Source organism: Hypanus sabinus, chromosome 14, assembly GCF_030144855.1.
Source record: "Hypanus sabinus isolate sHypSab1 chromosome 14, sHypSab1.hap1, whole genome shotgun sequence".
Taxonomy (NCBI): domain Eukaryota; kingdom Metazoa; phylum Chordata; class Chondrichthyes; order Myliobatiformes; family Dasyatidae; genus Hypanus; species Hypanus sabinus.
The window spans coordinates 92,358,383-92,374,710 of record NC_082719.1 but is presented as its reverse complement, the minus strand read 5'-3'; the positions used below and the strand labels follow the sequence as shown (position 1 = coordinate 92,374,710).

At 39.9% G+C, this 16,328-nt stretch overlaps 1 protein-coding gene across 1 annotated transcript in view; it reads right to left on the bottom strand.

Annotated features, from left to right (window-relative positions):
- Positions 1-234: 234 nt before the first annotated feature.
- The window catches only part of LOC132404990 (interleukin-11 receptor subunit alpha-like), a 108,534-nt gene continuing 92,440 nt past the window's right edge, over positions 235-16,328 (bottom strand). Inside the window, exons 10-12 of the mRNA XM_059989649.1 lie at positions 16,196-16,286; positions 10,538-10,609; positions 235-8,437 (exon numbers count right to left, since the gene is read on the bottom strand). Of these exons, the coding sequence (XP_059845632.1) occupies positions 10,540-10,609; positions 16,196-16,286 (161 nt within the window). The 3' untranslated portion in view covers positions 235-8,437; positions 10,538-10,539. The remainder of the gene's footprint in view (positions 8,438-10,537; positions 10,610-16,195; positions 16,287-16,328) is intronic.

Sequence of the window (16,328 nt, the reverse complement as noted above, 5' to 3'; positions counted from 1 at the left end):
GGCTGAGAGGGAGATTGGCTCAGCCATGATGAAATGGCAGAGCAGACACTAATTCTGTTCTATATCTTATGGTCTTATAACCACTTGTTAGTGTGCAGAAGAGCATCGCTGAATGCACATGTTGAACATTGAAGTGAATGGGCTTCAACAGCAAAAGATCACACTAGGTTCCACCCCTGTACCTAATAATATGTAGAACGTGTAATTAATTATAGGAAAAGTAACTTACAAATCCAGAATGTCATAACATTTTTTATTTTGTAAAGACTAGTGGATAGAAGAAAATTCAAACTACATTGTGACTAAAAGTAGCATACTCCATAAACAAGGTACATTCTGGCATTATAAAAATTGCAAAGCAATTAAACCAGTCAAATTTTCTATAATGAAAATTTTGTAAGAAGCTTTACCACAAAACAGATGCTAAAGTTGACATGTTGACACATTGCTTTTTTATTGAAATTCACATTTAATGTTTTAAAAATAGACTTCCTTTACTAACAGAAAATAGCTTATTAAAAGTGCAACAGATAAAACAGAGAAGGTAATTTAAAAAGCTGATGCGCAAGTCTATATGGCTGAATGGGTGATTTAATGACTTTCTGCCAGTTATTCTCTTTCACAAGAGAAGGCACAACTTCCAGAACTCACCATCAGATTGATGCTGCAAGTTCGTTCACTTTTTGCACAAATCAATTAAAGAAAACTGAAGAAAACTAAAAAAGTTTCTGAATGAAGTCAAATTCTACTTCCATTCACTGATATTAGAATAAAATATTTTCTCTATTCACAAAATAATTTGGAAAATTCCAAATTAAATTTATTGCAGAGAACGTGAAGTACCAATTTCTCAAATGGTTCAGCTGCCCAATACTAGATTATCATTTAGCTAGATTTATCCTTGCAGATATAAGATAATTGCTTATCAAAAATAATGATTTATCCAAAAGTTAGTTCAGTTGGTAGTTACTGAAGTTGTATATACAGTATTGTCCACACTAAACAAGTTCCATGTGCTGCTTTTGAGTAAATGATATCCATGGAGGAACCTGAACATCTTTCATCAATATCAGTTCACAAAATTTATCCTGTTTGGAGGATTAAAGCCAGATGCTTCAGCAGACAAGTCTACATGCTCAACATACATGAGTAGCCTCTCCTTGCAATTTTATTTCACTTACTTAGGGATACAGTGTGGAATAGGCCCATCTGGTCCTTCTAGCCACTTCACCCAGCAAACCGCACAACCCCGATTTAACCCTAACCTAATCACGGGACAAACTAACCTACCCAGTTCACGTTTGGACTGTGGGAAGAAACTGGAGGACCCAGAGAACACTCAGGTATTCCACCAGGTGCAGGGGGAGGGGTGCACACAAACTCTTTACAGATGGCACCAGAATTGAACTCCTTACTCCAAAGCCCCAAGCTGTAATAGTGTCTCGCTAACCACTCACGCCACCATGGAGCCCAATCCTTGTAACTTAGTGGCCCGCCTCCACAATTGTGTGGCTACCTGTAATTTAGTGACCTGTACAATCGATTTGCATTAAGTTCATTCAGCATTAAGTTCAAACAGGAATTATTAATTCTCCACCAGAATATCATGAAAACACATCAACATTTTTCAGTGTTTAAAATGCCACCCTCTTCTACCAGATACTGCCAAAGCTTTCCTTGACACATACATGATATTTTTAAAAACTCATTCACAAATTCATCATAAGCAAAGTCAAAAAGCCTCAACACAGGGCATCAGATGAAAATTTCTCCGAGTTGCTGCATTTCCTTCCCTTTTCTCAGCTGGCATTGCATAAAACAAATAAAGGAAACGAAAAGGCTTGCAGATTTTTAAAACGTATCCAACTTCAGCAACCTCTTTTTTCAATAAAGTGTTTCACAATCTCATTTTGAAAAGTGCTCACGTTTTCCCACAGATTTTTCTTGTATATCCCCACATGCAAAATCTTCCCAAAGTCAGTATAGTTAGACTACATTTTAATACATTTTCTAAAGTTTAAAAAAAATTGGTACGGTAGCTTTCGATTACACTAGCTTAAAGATGTGCCACAAAATCAGTGTCAGCCCATGACCTGCGGTAACAACTGCAGATTGTGAGAAACCAAAATGTGCAATTAGTTAGGAAACAGGAAATCAGGTTCACACGCAAGTAAGTCTAAACCGTTTGAAATATCCTTATCAGTACCCTTGGGTGCAGAGGAGCCAACTGAGTTTTTTTAAGCCTCCTCAAAAAGGCCTGTGAAATAAGTGGAAACTCCCAAGCAATATTTGTTCAACCTGGGAACACGTCCAGTATTTTTTGGGTGGATCTATCTACATGTATTTTTTTAATGCAGCACAAAAGATCATGGAAAGTGGATTTCCACTGAAAGCTTCATAATCTTATGTGCAAACTACAACTATTTTGGGTGATCAGTTTCAGGGGAAAGTCCATCCCTAAATATTTACATCTGTATATTCTTGCCTGAGGCACTGCCTTTCTGTATCAACAGTTGTGGCAATGAATTCCACAGATTCACCACCATCTGGCTGAAGAAATTTCTCCTCATCTCTGTTCTAAAGAGACACCTTTGTATTCTGAGGCTGTTATCTTTGGTCCTAGATTCCCTCACTTAATAGAAACGTTCTCTCCACATCCACTCTATCTAGGCCTTTCAATATTCGGTAGGGTATCAATGAGCTCCCCCCCATCGGTCTTCTAAATTCTAGCAAGTACAGGCCCAGAGCTACAAAATGTTCCTCACATATTAACCCTTTCACTTCTTGGAGCATTTTCCTGAACCTCCTCCACGCCCTCACCAATGCCAGCACATCCTTTCTAAGGGGCCCAAAGCTGCTCACAGTACTCCAAATGCGGTCTTGACCAATGTCTTATAAAGTCATAGCATTACATCCTTACTTTTATATTCTAGTCTTCTCTAAATCAATGCTAATATTGGCATAAAGGCATAAAACACTCATGAGGGAGAGGACAGAGTTCCTGTACTTCATGTTGCAGTCAACAATGTAGTTAGCAGTGGGCAAGAGATCCTGATTGAAGAATACCTAGTTTAGGTTACTAAGATTAAAGAACACATTGCCAAATGTCCAGAACATTTCCTGAACCATGTCTAATCTGGCATTGGGGATAAACAGATTAGGAAGGTAAACATATGGCCGATACAGTTACCAGGGATACCATTTCCCTTGTTGTAACAAGATGGACCAGTGAAATCAGTGAGCTGGGACTAGGGTGCTAGCAAAAACAGTAAAATGGTAGCTTTGGGAGTGGGGAGGGGAGGGGAGGTGAAGTGATGTAAATTGCTGCGATTGCCTTTCAAATGGCATTAAAATGTTTTACTCAAGTTTCATGGTAATTTTATAATAACTAGTTTTTAGCACTCAAGGATATTCTAACAGGTTTCTTTATCCCAGACACGATAAAAATCAGGCATCACGGTATCTTACGTTTTAGAAACTAAGGCAATGACTGAACTCTGAAATATTGGATACAATCCAGATACAAGATCCTGGCTCAGACAGGGGAGGTTTATAATTGTCTATAGATGATTAAAAACTATCAATCCTTACTGAAAATTAGGTAGAGGGTCTTGCATATATTTGAAGCTATTTTATTCTTAGGTGTTTTAAAAAAATATATTTTATGTCATTGAACAAGTTATTTTGTGAAGTATACAAGATTCACAACATAGTTTATTATATCAAGCATTTCAATATACTGCAGCATTTCTATATAATATTTGATAGCAAGAGCAGTCTTATGGTTAAAAGTGCAAAGTATATTCCTGGTGATAATTATGAAACAAGGTTGGAGAGAAGCACTATCAGAGAACACCAAAAGCAAACTGCATTGAAGCATGAAGAGAATCTGATTTGGGCTGCCCTGCAGCTGAGCGATAATTACAACAGCCCTTTCATGTTTCAGGACTTGCATCCGAATTTAGAAAGCTAAGCAGAGCCAAAGGAAGAAGATATTAATCTACACTTACCAGAATACTGGCAACTGACTCAAACAAGTTGCAAAATGCTGCTTCTGGTCCTGCACTTTGCAGCCCATGATGTCCACCTAAAATGTACTTGCTCGACCTCCCTCCATTCCCTACCTGTTTACGTGCCTATTCAAATGAACCTTAAACGTTACCATGACTGTTTGCACCACTTCTGCTGGTGGTGAATCACATGCTCCTAAACCACCATAGATCACTTCACTCAACTCACCACTGGACCGATTCCACAACCCATGGACTCAATTTCAAGGACTCTACAAGTCAGTCATAGAAAAGTACAGCACAGAAACACGCTCTTTGGCCCATCTAGTCCGTGCCGAAACATTTAAACTGCCTACTCCCATCGACCTGCACCAGGAACATAGCCCTCCGCAGACCTACCATGTAACTATCCAAACTTTCTATAAACATTGAAATCGTGTTTGCATGCTCGTTCCACACTCTCACAATCCTGTCAGTGAAGGTCTCTCTTCATCCGGAAGGTCTCTCCTCTTCCCTTAAACTTTCACCCTCAACCCATGACCTCCAGCTGTAGTCAGGTTTAGGCTCGAGAGGTCAGATGGCCTATTCCTGCTCTCATTTCTAGTCTAACCCAAACTCATGCTCTCAGTATTATTTGCACATTTTATCTTCTTTTGCACATTGTCAGTCTTTGTGTGTAGTTTTTAATTGATTCTATTGTATTTCTTTATTCTACTGTGAATAACCACAAGAAAATGAATGCCAGCATTCTATAAGGTGACATATACCTATTTTGATAACAAATTTACTTTTACTTTACTCTGTAAAAAAAAATCTACCTTTTCTTTCTCACTATAAACCTATGTTGTCCTGTATCTGACATTTCTACTTTAGGGTAGAACGCCCCTTGCCTACCCTGTCTGTGCCTCTGTCTGTTGGCTACTCAACCCCTGATGGGGCAGAGAAACCAAACACAAGTTTGCCCAATCACTCCTTCTAGCTAATAACCTCTAAACCAGGCAACATGCTGGTGAACCTCCTCTCCACTCTTTCTAAAGCCCCCAAATCTTCTGGTTATGCAACAACAAGCTACTGTACTCCAAATATGCCATTAGCAGAGGCCACTACTTAATTATATTGCTGATTAATCACAATACAATGCTTTTCAAAAAGTCTACAGCATTATTAATGACATCCAGCACTAATTCCATCAAATGCCACAACTACACTATCATGTAAAAAATCAAGCCGTGTCAAGTAATTCTTCAAATCATCATCATTTTAGTTTTCCCATCTTCAAAGGCAGTTAACTTAACCTGGACTTCAGCTATTTTTTAAAAATCAAATAACTGATCAACACTAACTTTTTCTCAATGATGTCATCTAAGATTACAGATAAACACAAAGGCTAACCCTTCCAAAACATTAGTCACAGAACAATTGCACAAGTAGCCCATTCTCCGTTCAAAATGACTGACAATTAATACCTTTATGCAGTATAAAGATTTTAGCAGCTTTGCTTAGCAATTTTGTCCTTGATGCTAACACTTTGTTTCAAACATCACCTCTCTCATGGCTTCCTTCTGGCAGAGGCAAACTGAATGAAAAAGCGTGGTTACAAGGAGAAGGCAGGAGAATGGTGTCAAGAGGGAAAAAAAATCAGCCATTATGGAATGGGCGAGCAGACTCGATGGGCCAAATAGCTTAGTTCTGTTCCTTTGTCTTATGGTCTTATGACTAACTCAAGTTTCAGAAAGGCTTCTTTTACAGTTAATTCAATCAAATCTACAAACCCAACAGTTGACAGATTTTGACCAAGTGAAACCGTATTCACCCATCCACAAGACACCAGTTCCTTCACAGTTAAGATTAGCTTTATTTGTCACATGTACACTGAAACAGAAAGTGAAATGTGTCGCTCGATTCAAATCAAATCCGCGAGGATTGTGCTGGGGCCATACTTCCAGTACCAACACAGCATGCCCACAACTCATTGGCCCTAATGGAATACGGGAGGGAAATGGAGCATCTGGAAATCCACGTGATCACGGGGAGAACGTACAACTCCATACAGACACCGGCAGCAATTGAAATCTGATCTGGCGCTGTAACCTGACGCGTTATGCAAGCTGTTGCACTACTGTGCATAAATGTTAGGCAACACTTAGACAGTGTAGTTTCTCCCCGCAACAAACGCTCAACTGCTTCGCCCTCAATTTCACCTGATTGACAGACGACGCAGAGAACCTCTGAAAACACTGCAACACTTGGCCAATTCACTACCTCCAAATTCTCAGACTAAATTACTCTCAGCATGTTGGATCAGAACGATTTGCAGCTCCTTCCCCTCTGCCATCAGATATATGAACAGTCAGTGAACACTACCCCACTATTCCTCCTCTGTACTCTTTTTATACAACTCATTATAATTTGTCATGCTGCTGTGACGAAACAAACAGCACAACTTAAGTCAGTAACAATAAACCTGATTCTGATTCAGAAGTTCTTCCTAATACTGGGAAGACTGAAACCACTGTTCCAATGCTTTTCCCACGTCCACCTGGCTTCCCTTGCTCTACGTCCCAACAAACCTAAGATCATCAAACAATCTCTCCACCAATTACAGTCAATAGCACCAGCTGCCAAGACCCTAAGCCCTTAAATTTCCACCATTTCCTTTCCTGCCTGCAACACTCCTCAAAATCCACCTTTCAGACAACTGTTTTGAATACACCACTAAATTGTGGCATGCAGCCAGTTTTGTTTGATTATGCCCCTATTATGCAGTTTGCTACAACAAAGATTCTCCATAAATGGAAGTTATAGATTGACTCAATTTCACAAAAATTAAAAATAGAAATAAAAATAAAAGCCAAAATTGCACCAACTTCAAAGTCTCCAAAACCTTCAGTAGAAATTTCTAGGTCTAGAATCAAAAAGGATAAATTACCTCAGAATACTGTAAAGCTTTTAAGTCAACAGGAAGTCAGGCATAAAAAATATGAAATACTTCATATTTGGGAATAATAGTAATTTTAGAGAAGGATCAACTTTGGATTTCTAAACGCATTTTTCCCCAGATAGCATTTTGCTCATTAAATAATATTTGCTTTGGCAGATTTAAATATCAATAGTGCTCTAGCCAATTATTAAATTCACATTTTCATTCTGCATTCTAACTTGCATGATACTGCAGAGTTTAATATATTAACATTATAGAAAAAACTTTTTTTCAAGAAATTGCTTCTTGAACTTTCTATAGTATTAATATGGTGTATGTGTCTGTGTGGGAGGGGTAGAAGTTTCAACTTGGACAGAACCCAAACCTACCTGGAAATGTCTTCATTTGTAAATACTTAAACCATTTCTTAATAAGCATCGTTTTTCTTACTGAATGGAGGCAACCGCAAGCAAGTGAAACATTTTAATAGTGAACAAAGAAAGCTCACCATTAGAATCAAAAGCTATCCTCATAACATTAGTGCCTTTTACCTAAAAAGTGTTTGATTTCTAGCACAACTTGTGCAAAAAAAAATTAATAGTAATTGTCCTCCTGCTCTGTAAGGGGACAATTATTTTTTGTCTGGTTTGTGCTTTACAGAATAAAGCTACAACACATGAAAAGAATAATCAGCACAAAGTGCTCTCCCTTCCACGAACACCTGCATTTTAAAGTTAAGATAACGCTTCCCCCCCCCAGTCACAATCACTTGTACTAAAAGGTCTACAGAAAATAATTTGCAAATGAGATTCCATACTTGAATGGTCAAGTGCTTTAAAATAAGCAAAGACCAAAATAGGCTCAGATATTTACATGTAATAATCACCATGTCCTCAGCACTTTGCTTCAGCTTGCTGTTGTATAATCTTGTAAATTATCTTGTGGTTGCATGTAACTGAGGCAGTTAAAATTGGAAAAGTGGTTCCATCTTCTGTATCTGCAAGTTACTTCACAGCAGCTGACGCAGACCCAAAGACAGGTCACATTCTTCCCAAAAGCTGTCCTTTGGATATTGTCATTTTGGTTGAAGTCGAGCAGGCCAAGCTCTTCAGATACAAACTCAGCTCTTCAAAGACCAAACTTAATGGCAGAAACCAAACTGCATCAAGCGAGTTGTGACATTAGCCTACCATGGCTTGCAAACGTTGGAAAACACAAACTGAATATTGACGGACAATATCAAGGAAATTCATCAACCACAATTAAAACAAATCAGCTTCCATCCCACTTAAACAATGAGGACTTTGCATTGGCACATGTTGACGGGAAGATCAACCAGTTCTACGGAACTAGTTTGAAACATCTGGGCATTTTATTCCGTTTAGAAGCCAATGTCCTGGTTGTTATTATTTGTGCTTTTTATTAGCTGAAAATTCTTCATAGAATATTGTGTCAGGAATCCCTGTCAGATTAATTGCTGTACATCTCAGATGAAGATGGAGCCAAGCTATGAATGGAAAGCAGATACAGTCATAAATACTGAGGTAGATATAATACACTGTAGATAGATATTTAAGTATCATTTTCAGCCTGAGTTATATTTTCTTCTCTTTCAATATAATATATAGGGAAGTATAGCCCTGTCCCAAAACATATTACATACTGTGCCCATCTCCCACTGCACACGTTTGCACAATCTCTTTTGAGGGAAAAAAAGAATCCAAACTGGAAGGAAAACTTAATTAGAAAAGCCATTGGGATATTATTGCTTATTGCCGTGGAAAATCAAATTTAAAAATGGAGGGAGGCTATGCTTCATTATGCACACATTGATGAAATCATAACTGGAATGTTGGGTATAATATAAGTCTCCTTATTTAAGGAATTGTTTTAATATATTTGAAGCTGGTCAGAAGAGGATTACTGGACAAGCAGTGTACTGTGGAAAAGTCTTAGGCACGCTAGCTACCTACATGTGTTGAAGAATTTTGCACAATAGTATAAATTATACATATTTTAACTATAAAAGAACATCACCTGAACAAAAAAAAACTTAGTGACCACTCTACTAGGTACACCTGTACAAATATAGAGCCAGTGGATGTAGTGTACCTGGACTTCCAGAAAGCTTTTGATAAAATCCCACATAGGAGGTTAGTGGGCAAAATTAGGGCACATGGTATTGGGGGCAGAGTACTGACATGGATTGAAAATTGGCTGGCTGACAGGAAACAAAGAATTAGTGATTAACGGGTCCCTTTCCGAATGGCAGGCTGTGACCAGTGGGGTACCACAAAGTTCGGTGCTGGGATCGCAGCTGTTTACAATATACTTTAATGATTTAGATGAAGGGATTAAAAGTAACATTAGCAAATTTGCTGATGACACAAAGCTGGGTGGCAGTGTGAAATGTCAGGAGGATGTTATGAGAATGCAGGGTGACTTGGACAGGTTGGGTGAGAGGGCAAATGTATGGCAGATGCAGTTTAATGTGGCTAAATGTGAGGTTATCCACTTTGGTGGAAAGAACAGGAAGGCAGATTACTATCTGAATGGAGTCAAGTTAGGAAAAGGGGAAGTACAATGAGATCTAGGTGTTCTTGTACATCAGTCAATGAAAGCAAGCATGTAGGTACAGCAGGCAGTGAAGAAAGCTAATGGCATGCTGGCTTTTATAACAAGTGGAATTGAGTATAGGAGTAAAGAGGTCCTTCTGCAGCTGTACAGGGCCCTGGTGAGACCCCACCTGGAGTATCGTGTGCAGTTTTGGTCTCCAAATTTGAGAAAGGACATTCTTGCTATTGAGGGAGTGCAGCGTAGGTTCACAAGGTTAATTCCCGGAATGGCAGGACTGTCATATGTTGAAAGATTGGAGCGACTGGGCTTGTATATACTGGAATTTAGAAGGACGAGAGGGGATCTGATTGAAACATATAAGATTATTAAGGGATTGGACACGCTGGAGGCAGGAAGCATGTTCCCGCTGATGGGTGAGTCCAGAACTAGAGGCCAGAGTTTAAGAATAAGGGATAGGCCATTTAGAACAGAGATGCAGAAAAACTTTTTCACCCAGAGAGTGGTGGATATGTGGAATGCTCTACCCCAGAAGGCAGTGGAGGCCAAGTCTCTGGATGCATTCAAGAGAGAGTTAGATAGAGCTCTTATAGATAGCGGGGTCAAGGGATATGGGGAGAGGGCAGGAACGGGGTACTGATTGTGTATGATCAGCCATGATCAAAGTGAATGGTGGTGCTGGCTAGAAGGGCCGAATGGCCTACTCCCGCACCTACTGTCTATTGTCTATTATAGCACTGTGCAGAAGTCTTAAACATATACGTGCTTTCGCACAGTACTGTTGGTGGAACGGGCAGATTATCGTATGTAAACAAAGGCATTTCTTCCAACTTGCCACACGCCCATATGACACAGTTTGTCATTACAAAAAAAAGCAATATGGCATGTTTTCTGTAACACTGGGGTTACCTGTACTCCACTTCAGTAATATCTTCAAATTCAAATGCAGAAAATCGTGCAACACCCAAACATTTACTGATGTAAACGGCCCCTATTTTCTTCTAATTGGTAAGAAATAAAGTTGTATACATACCATTAACAATAAGTTAATGCCTTCTTCATTAGAATTTCAGCCTTATGTGGTTCTTGCTTTTTCTTTCTGACCCTGGAAACAGAATATGGTCAATTATTCTCAAAGTTACAATAATCTGATTCACTTTCAGGTAGTGATTGGAAGATGGGGCCGCATTGCGGTTAGCAGCACAAGGCTTTACAGTACCAGCGACCCGTGTTCAATTCCCACCACTACCTCTGAGGAGTTTGTACCTTCTCTCTGTGATCGCATGAGAGTCCTCCAGATGCTCCGGTTTCCTCTCACAGCTCAAAGACGTACGAGTTGGTAGGTTAATTGGTCATTGTAAATTGTCCCATGATTAGGCTAGGGTTAAATTGTTGGAGGGGGGGTGGGGGAGGAGGGAAATATGCTGGGCGGCACAGCTCGAAGAGCCAGAAGGGCTTATTCTATGCTGTATTTAAATAAAAATAACAACACAGAACAGGCTATTTGGCCCACAATGTTGTGTGGAACCAGCTGAAAAATAAATCGAACCTTACCCCAAAAACTAATCCCTCCTACCTACACAATGCTCACATCCCTCCATCTCCCTTTTATTCATGTGCCTATCCAAATGTTTCTTAAAAGCCTCTAATGTATTTGCCTCTACTACTACACCAGGTGGTGCATTCCAGACATCCACCACTGAGTAAAAAAAACTTAGCCTTCTCATCCCCATTTAAACCTAACCTCGCTCACTTTCAAAGCATGTCCTCTGGTGTTAGAGATTTCTACCCTGGGAAAAAGATACTCCATCTACTTTATCTATTTATAAACCAATAAAAAGACAGAGAAGACTTATAAACTAATATACTAAAGAAACTTTATTATGCAAGTATATTTGAGAAAACGAACAGGAAATTGAACAATTACTGAATAATGTACTAGTTATTCTCAAATCACAGTGAATATCAGAATTGCATTTTTATTTTTATTCAGCACAATATCTAAGGAAAGTTCTGTTCATGTAGTACTTAAAGTGTTTAGGCAATCCTCACTTTCCAGGACACTCTACAATTCATGTTTTTATTTCTTCCCCCCTCCCCCCCCATTACTGCCTGCATGAAAATGTATTTCAAGGTGGCATATGGTATCATGCACATACTTTCACAATAAATTTACTTTGAAGATTTGGCTGGTTTCATGGGCAATGTGTGCAGGGTATTTAACAATTCATTCATTTCTCAAGACATGATAAGATCAGCACTTATTGCCCAAACTGGACTGCTTTTAATAAGATGGCAGTGAGTTATCTTCTGAAATTGCTGCATTCCTTCTAGTGGAGTACTATTGGGAAGGGAGTCTACTTTTACTTTACTTTATTGTCACCAAACAATTGATACTAGAGCATACAATCATCACAGCGATATTTTATTCTGCACTTCGCGCTCCCTGAAGTACAAATTGAATTAAATATAATAAAAATTTAAATGATAAATCATAATTAGAAAATAGAAAAGGGGAAGTGAGATAGTGCAAGTCAGGTCTGGAGATTTGGAAGGTACAGCCCAGATCTGGGTCAGGATCTGTTCAGCTGTCTTATCACAGTTGGAAAGAAGCTGTTCCCAAATCTGGCTGTACGAATCTTCATGCTCCTGAACCTTCTCCCGGAGGGAAGAGGGACAAAAAGTGTGCTGGCTGGGTGGGTCATGTCTTTGATTATCCTGGCAGCACTGCTCCAATAGCGTGCTGTATAAGTTTAGAAACTGTATAAGAGGCCAGCAATATACATTTCCAAATCAGGAGAGTGTGTGACCTGGAGTAACCTCTAGGTGGCAGTGTTCAAATTTCCTCCTTTCCATTCTCAGTAATCCAGCCCACAAGGTCTGGGAGATGATGGAGTTGCCAACATTTGATAAATGGTACAGACTTCAGCCACTGTACGTCAGCAGTGGAATAATAAAGAGGCAGCCAAATCAGCTGGGATGTAATGCAGAGGCTTTTTAAGGCATTGGCCAGGCTGCATTTGGAGTACTGGGCCCCTTATCTAAGAATTAGTATGCTGGCATTGGAGAGGGACCAGAGGAAGTTTACAAGAATGATCACTGGAATGAAAAGGTTAATGTTTGAGGGGTGTTTGATGGCTCTGGGCCTGTACTCACTGGAGATTAGAAGAATGAGGGTGAATATCATTGAAACCCACTGAATATTGAACGCCCTAGAAATAGTGGACGTGGAAAGGATGTTTCCTATAGTGGGGGAGTCTAGGATCACAGGGCACAGCCTCACAATAGAGATGAAGAGGAATTTATTTAGACAAATGGTGGTGAATCTGTGGAATTCATTGCCACAGACAGCTGTGAAATCCAAGTTATTGGGTATATTTAAAATGGAGGCTGATATGTTCTTGATTAGAAAGGGTATGAAAGGTTACAGGGAGAAAGCAAGTGAATGGGGCTAAGAGGGAAAATAAATAGGTCATGATCAAATGGTGGAGCAAACCCAACAATGGTCACATTCAGCTCCCTTGTCTTATCAGCTGGAGTCAATATTAATGATTCCAAGGATTCCTCTGTTTCTCATGGGTCTACCACTGTGCAAACACCTCTGGAGATGTCTATCCTACTAATGGGATAAGGATGTTGCCTGGGATTGTGATAGAGTCAGGCATATTGTCCATGTTAGGCTGCTGCTTAACTATCTATAAGGCAGCTCTCCCAGCTTAGACACCCATCAACATCATGTGTCATGAGTGACCATGGTCTTCCATCTGTCTTTAATCTCAGAAGTTCTAATAAGCTCTTCAAAACTTTTACCCATCCATCCCGAGATGTAACTCATGACTGTCATGTGCTGTCGACTGCGACGTTTTCTTCCATCAATTTTTCCCAAAATGCAGGATGCTCGAATTTCTCTTTCCTCAGTAACTGCCTGATTGATGATATCTACTTTCTTCATTTTCTGGCTTTTTGCAAAATTTCCCCATTTGTTACTCTGTCCTTCTGTGACATTTTCCTCATTCTTCTCAAAAACTGCATTTCTGCAGCCCAAGTCTTCCCTTGTTTAGCTCAGACACTACAGGCAGTCCCCGGGTTACGTACCAGTTCTGTTCCTGAGTCCGTCTTTAAGTCAGATTTGTACACAAGTCAGAACAAGTACATCCGGTATTATTAAGTGTCAGTTAGTCAAATGTTTGTCTTAGTATATATTTTACCTTTCTATGCATATAAAACACTTAAGAAATGTATGTATTCCAATAATTAAACCTCTGCATTGCTTAGTAATAATTGTAACTTTCATCGGGACAGGGCCTTTCACATGTTCTATTATTCTCACTTTATCCTTTAAAATTGTTCCGATCATTGACTGACTGTCGCCTAACGCTTTTCCAATGACCGACAGTATTTCACCTCTTTCTAAATGCTTTATTACTTCCACTTTATTTTCAATCGCGATCGCTTCCCGTCAATGGAACAAAAACATTGCAGGCAGCGGGTCCTGAGCTGCGCCGGCTCCCGAGGTCCGCTGGGTTCTAAGGACCACCGCACTGAATTCCCCGGGTCCTAAACTCTACCACACTGCGACAGGTTAAATGGGACAAGTGGGGGCTGTGCTGGATTTGGGTATTTGATCCTCCACAATATTCCACGTGGGAATTTAAACTGGAGGTGGCAGTGTTTTTATTTTACGAGGTTGAGTTGTGCGCTCGACATTAACCCGGCACGGATGGTACAGGAGTCACTGGATCAACATCGACCCGGCACAGGAGCGGTCTGTCACTAAATCGAACTCAGGGAAACTCCGTTCTCCAGCCCGGCGCTGATCTCACTGCACCACCAGCCGACCGGAACTGGGGGGAGTCAGGGTGAATCTTGCATCTTGCTAAGAAAAATTTAAGCCAAATACAAAGTCAAACACTCAACACAGTGTCAATGGCAACAACTTAAAATGGCAGACGGCGTCGCGATCCGACTTAAAATGGCGGACAGCATTCTCCTTCCTTGGTTCATAAGTACAAGTCATCTGTAAGTCGGACGTTCGTAACTTGGAGACTACCTGTACAGTTCTGATAACTATGAGCTGACTAAGATAATTAAACTGGGAGTCCCTTTGCAATGTCTGAATTTGATGCCCAAGGCAACATTAGGTGGCTGGTCTGGTTTTAAAAGTTATTTTTCTTCAAATGTAGCACTAAGTACACATCCGAGTGACCTGCAAGGCCATTCCCGTTTGCAAGGAGCTTCTGATGGAAAACAAAACTGCAAATGCTAGAATCTGAAACAAACCAATGGCTGGGAGAACAGCTGGACAAACAGCATCAGGCAGAAGTGAAATCAGTTAACATGCTGGGTCAGGGATCCTTCATCAAATGCAAACAAACCTACCCTTCAAATTTCCGGCTCTCGAACTTCACTTGTCCCATCATTAAAATGTTCCCACAACCAGTGGACTCACTTTCAAGGACTCTTCATCTCATGTCCTCGATATTTATTGCTTATTATTATTATAACTTTTTTTTTGTATTTGCACAGTTTCTTGTCTTCTGCACTTTGGTTGAATGCCCAAGTTGGGCAGTCTTCCATTGATTTTGTTATAGTTATTATTCAATAAACTCATTGAGTATGCCCACAAGAAAAATGAATTTCAGGGTTGTATATAGTGACATAAATGTACTTTGAACTTCAACTGGTTTCTCTTTCCACAGATACTGCTTGATTGGCCAAGCTGTTCCAATATTTCTGTTTTCTTTCATAGGTATTGTAGGTGAGATGGAGATTTCTTCCTCTGAAGGACGTTAGTGATCAAGGGGTGTTTTCACAACATTCTGGTAGCCCCTGTGTCTATCACTACTCCTGCAAATTCCAGATTATTAACGCAACTTAAATGCCATAGCAGCAAAGCCAAGATTTGAGCTCGTGTCTCTAGATAACAACCTCTCATCACCATGCCTTGTACTTAATGCTGTCAAGATATTTCCTCCTTAATTAGAATAGAAATATTATTGTCACATGTACAAAGATACAGTGAAAAACTTGTCTTGCACACTGTCCATACAGATCAAATTATTACACAGTGCATTGAAGTAGAACAAGGTAAAACAATAACAATGCTGATTAAAGTGTAATAGTTACAGAGAAAATGCAGTGCAGGCAAACAATATGGTGGAATATAATAACAAGGTAGATTATGAGGGCAAGAATATAAAGCTGACTCAGAAAAATCTCCTCCAAGAGGACCACAACCTTGTCACAGGGTCTGGAGGCTTGTGTGCCTCAATGACCCAGAGAGCTATGTTGACTGTAGTCAAGGCTTTAGGTTTGGCTCTTGGTAGGGTCATCCATGCCAAACATGTCAAAAGGTAGGTCCACCAGTTCTCCAGGTCTGGGGGTTCAGCTCAGGGCTAACAACACTGACCAATTTTTTTTTTTAATTGTTGCGGAAACAGCAATGAAAAATCCTTCTACATCTGAGTGTGACGGTATTCCCGAGTCTCCACCCGGTACCTAACAAGACTGACAGTGGTGAAAACCGAGAGAAAGCTACTGACACGATGAAGGAAGCCTGAACACTGCCAGAGATGGAAGACCTTCACTGCAGCCCTAAACATACCTGGCATAACGGACAGCAAGTCATAACAATCTACACGAACATGAGATCAAAAGCTTTAAAGATTAAAATCTTTCTTTTAAAACATACCAGAGCACAAATGCAGCCGTCATTGAGAATAGTCCAATCACGATGGCGATTGAGATCAATATGATAATATCCGTATCCAGCACTTCAGAGCCTGTGGTTAAAGCATTTGAAACACATGTCAGATGTTAGTGTT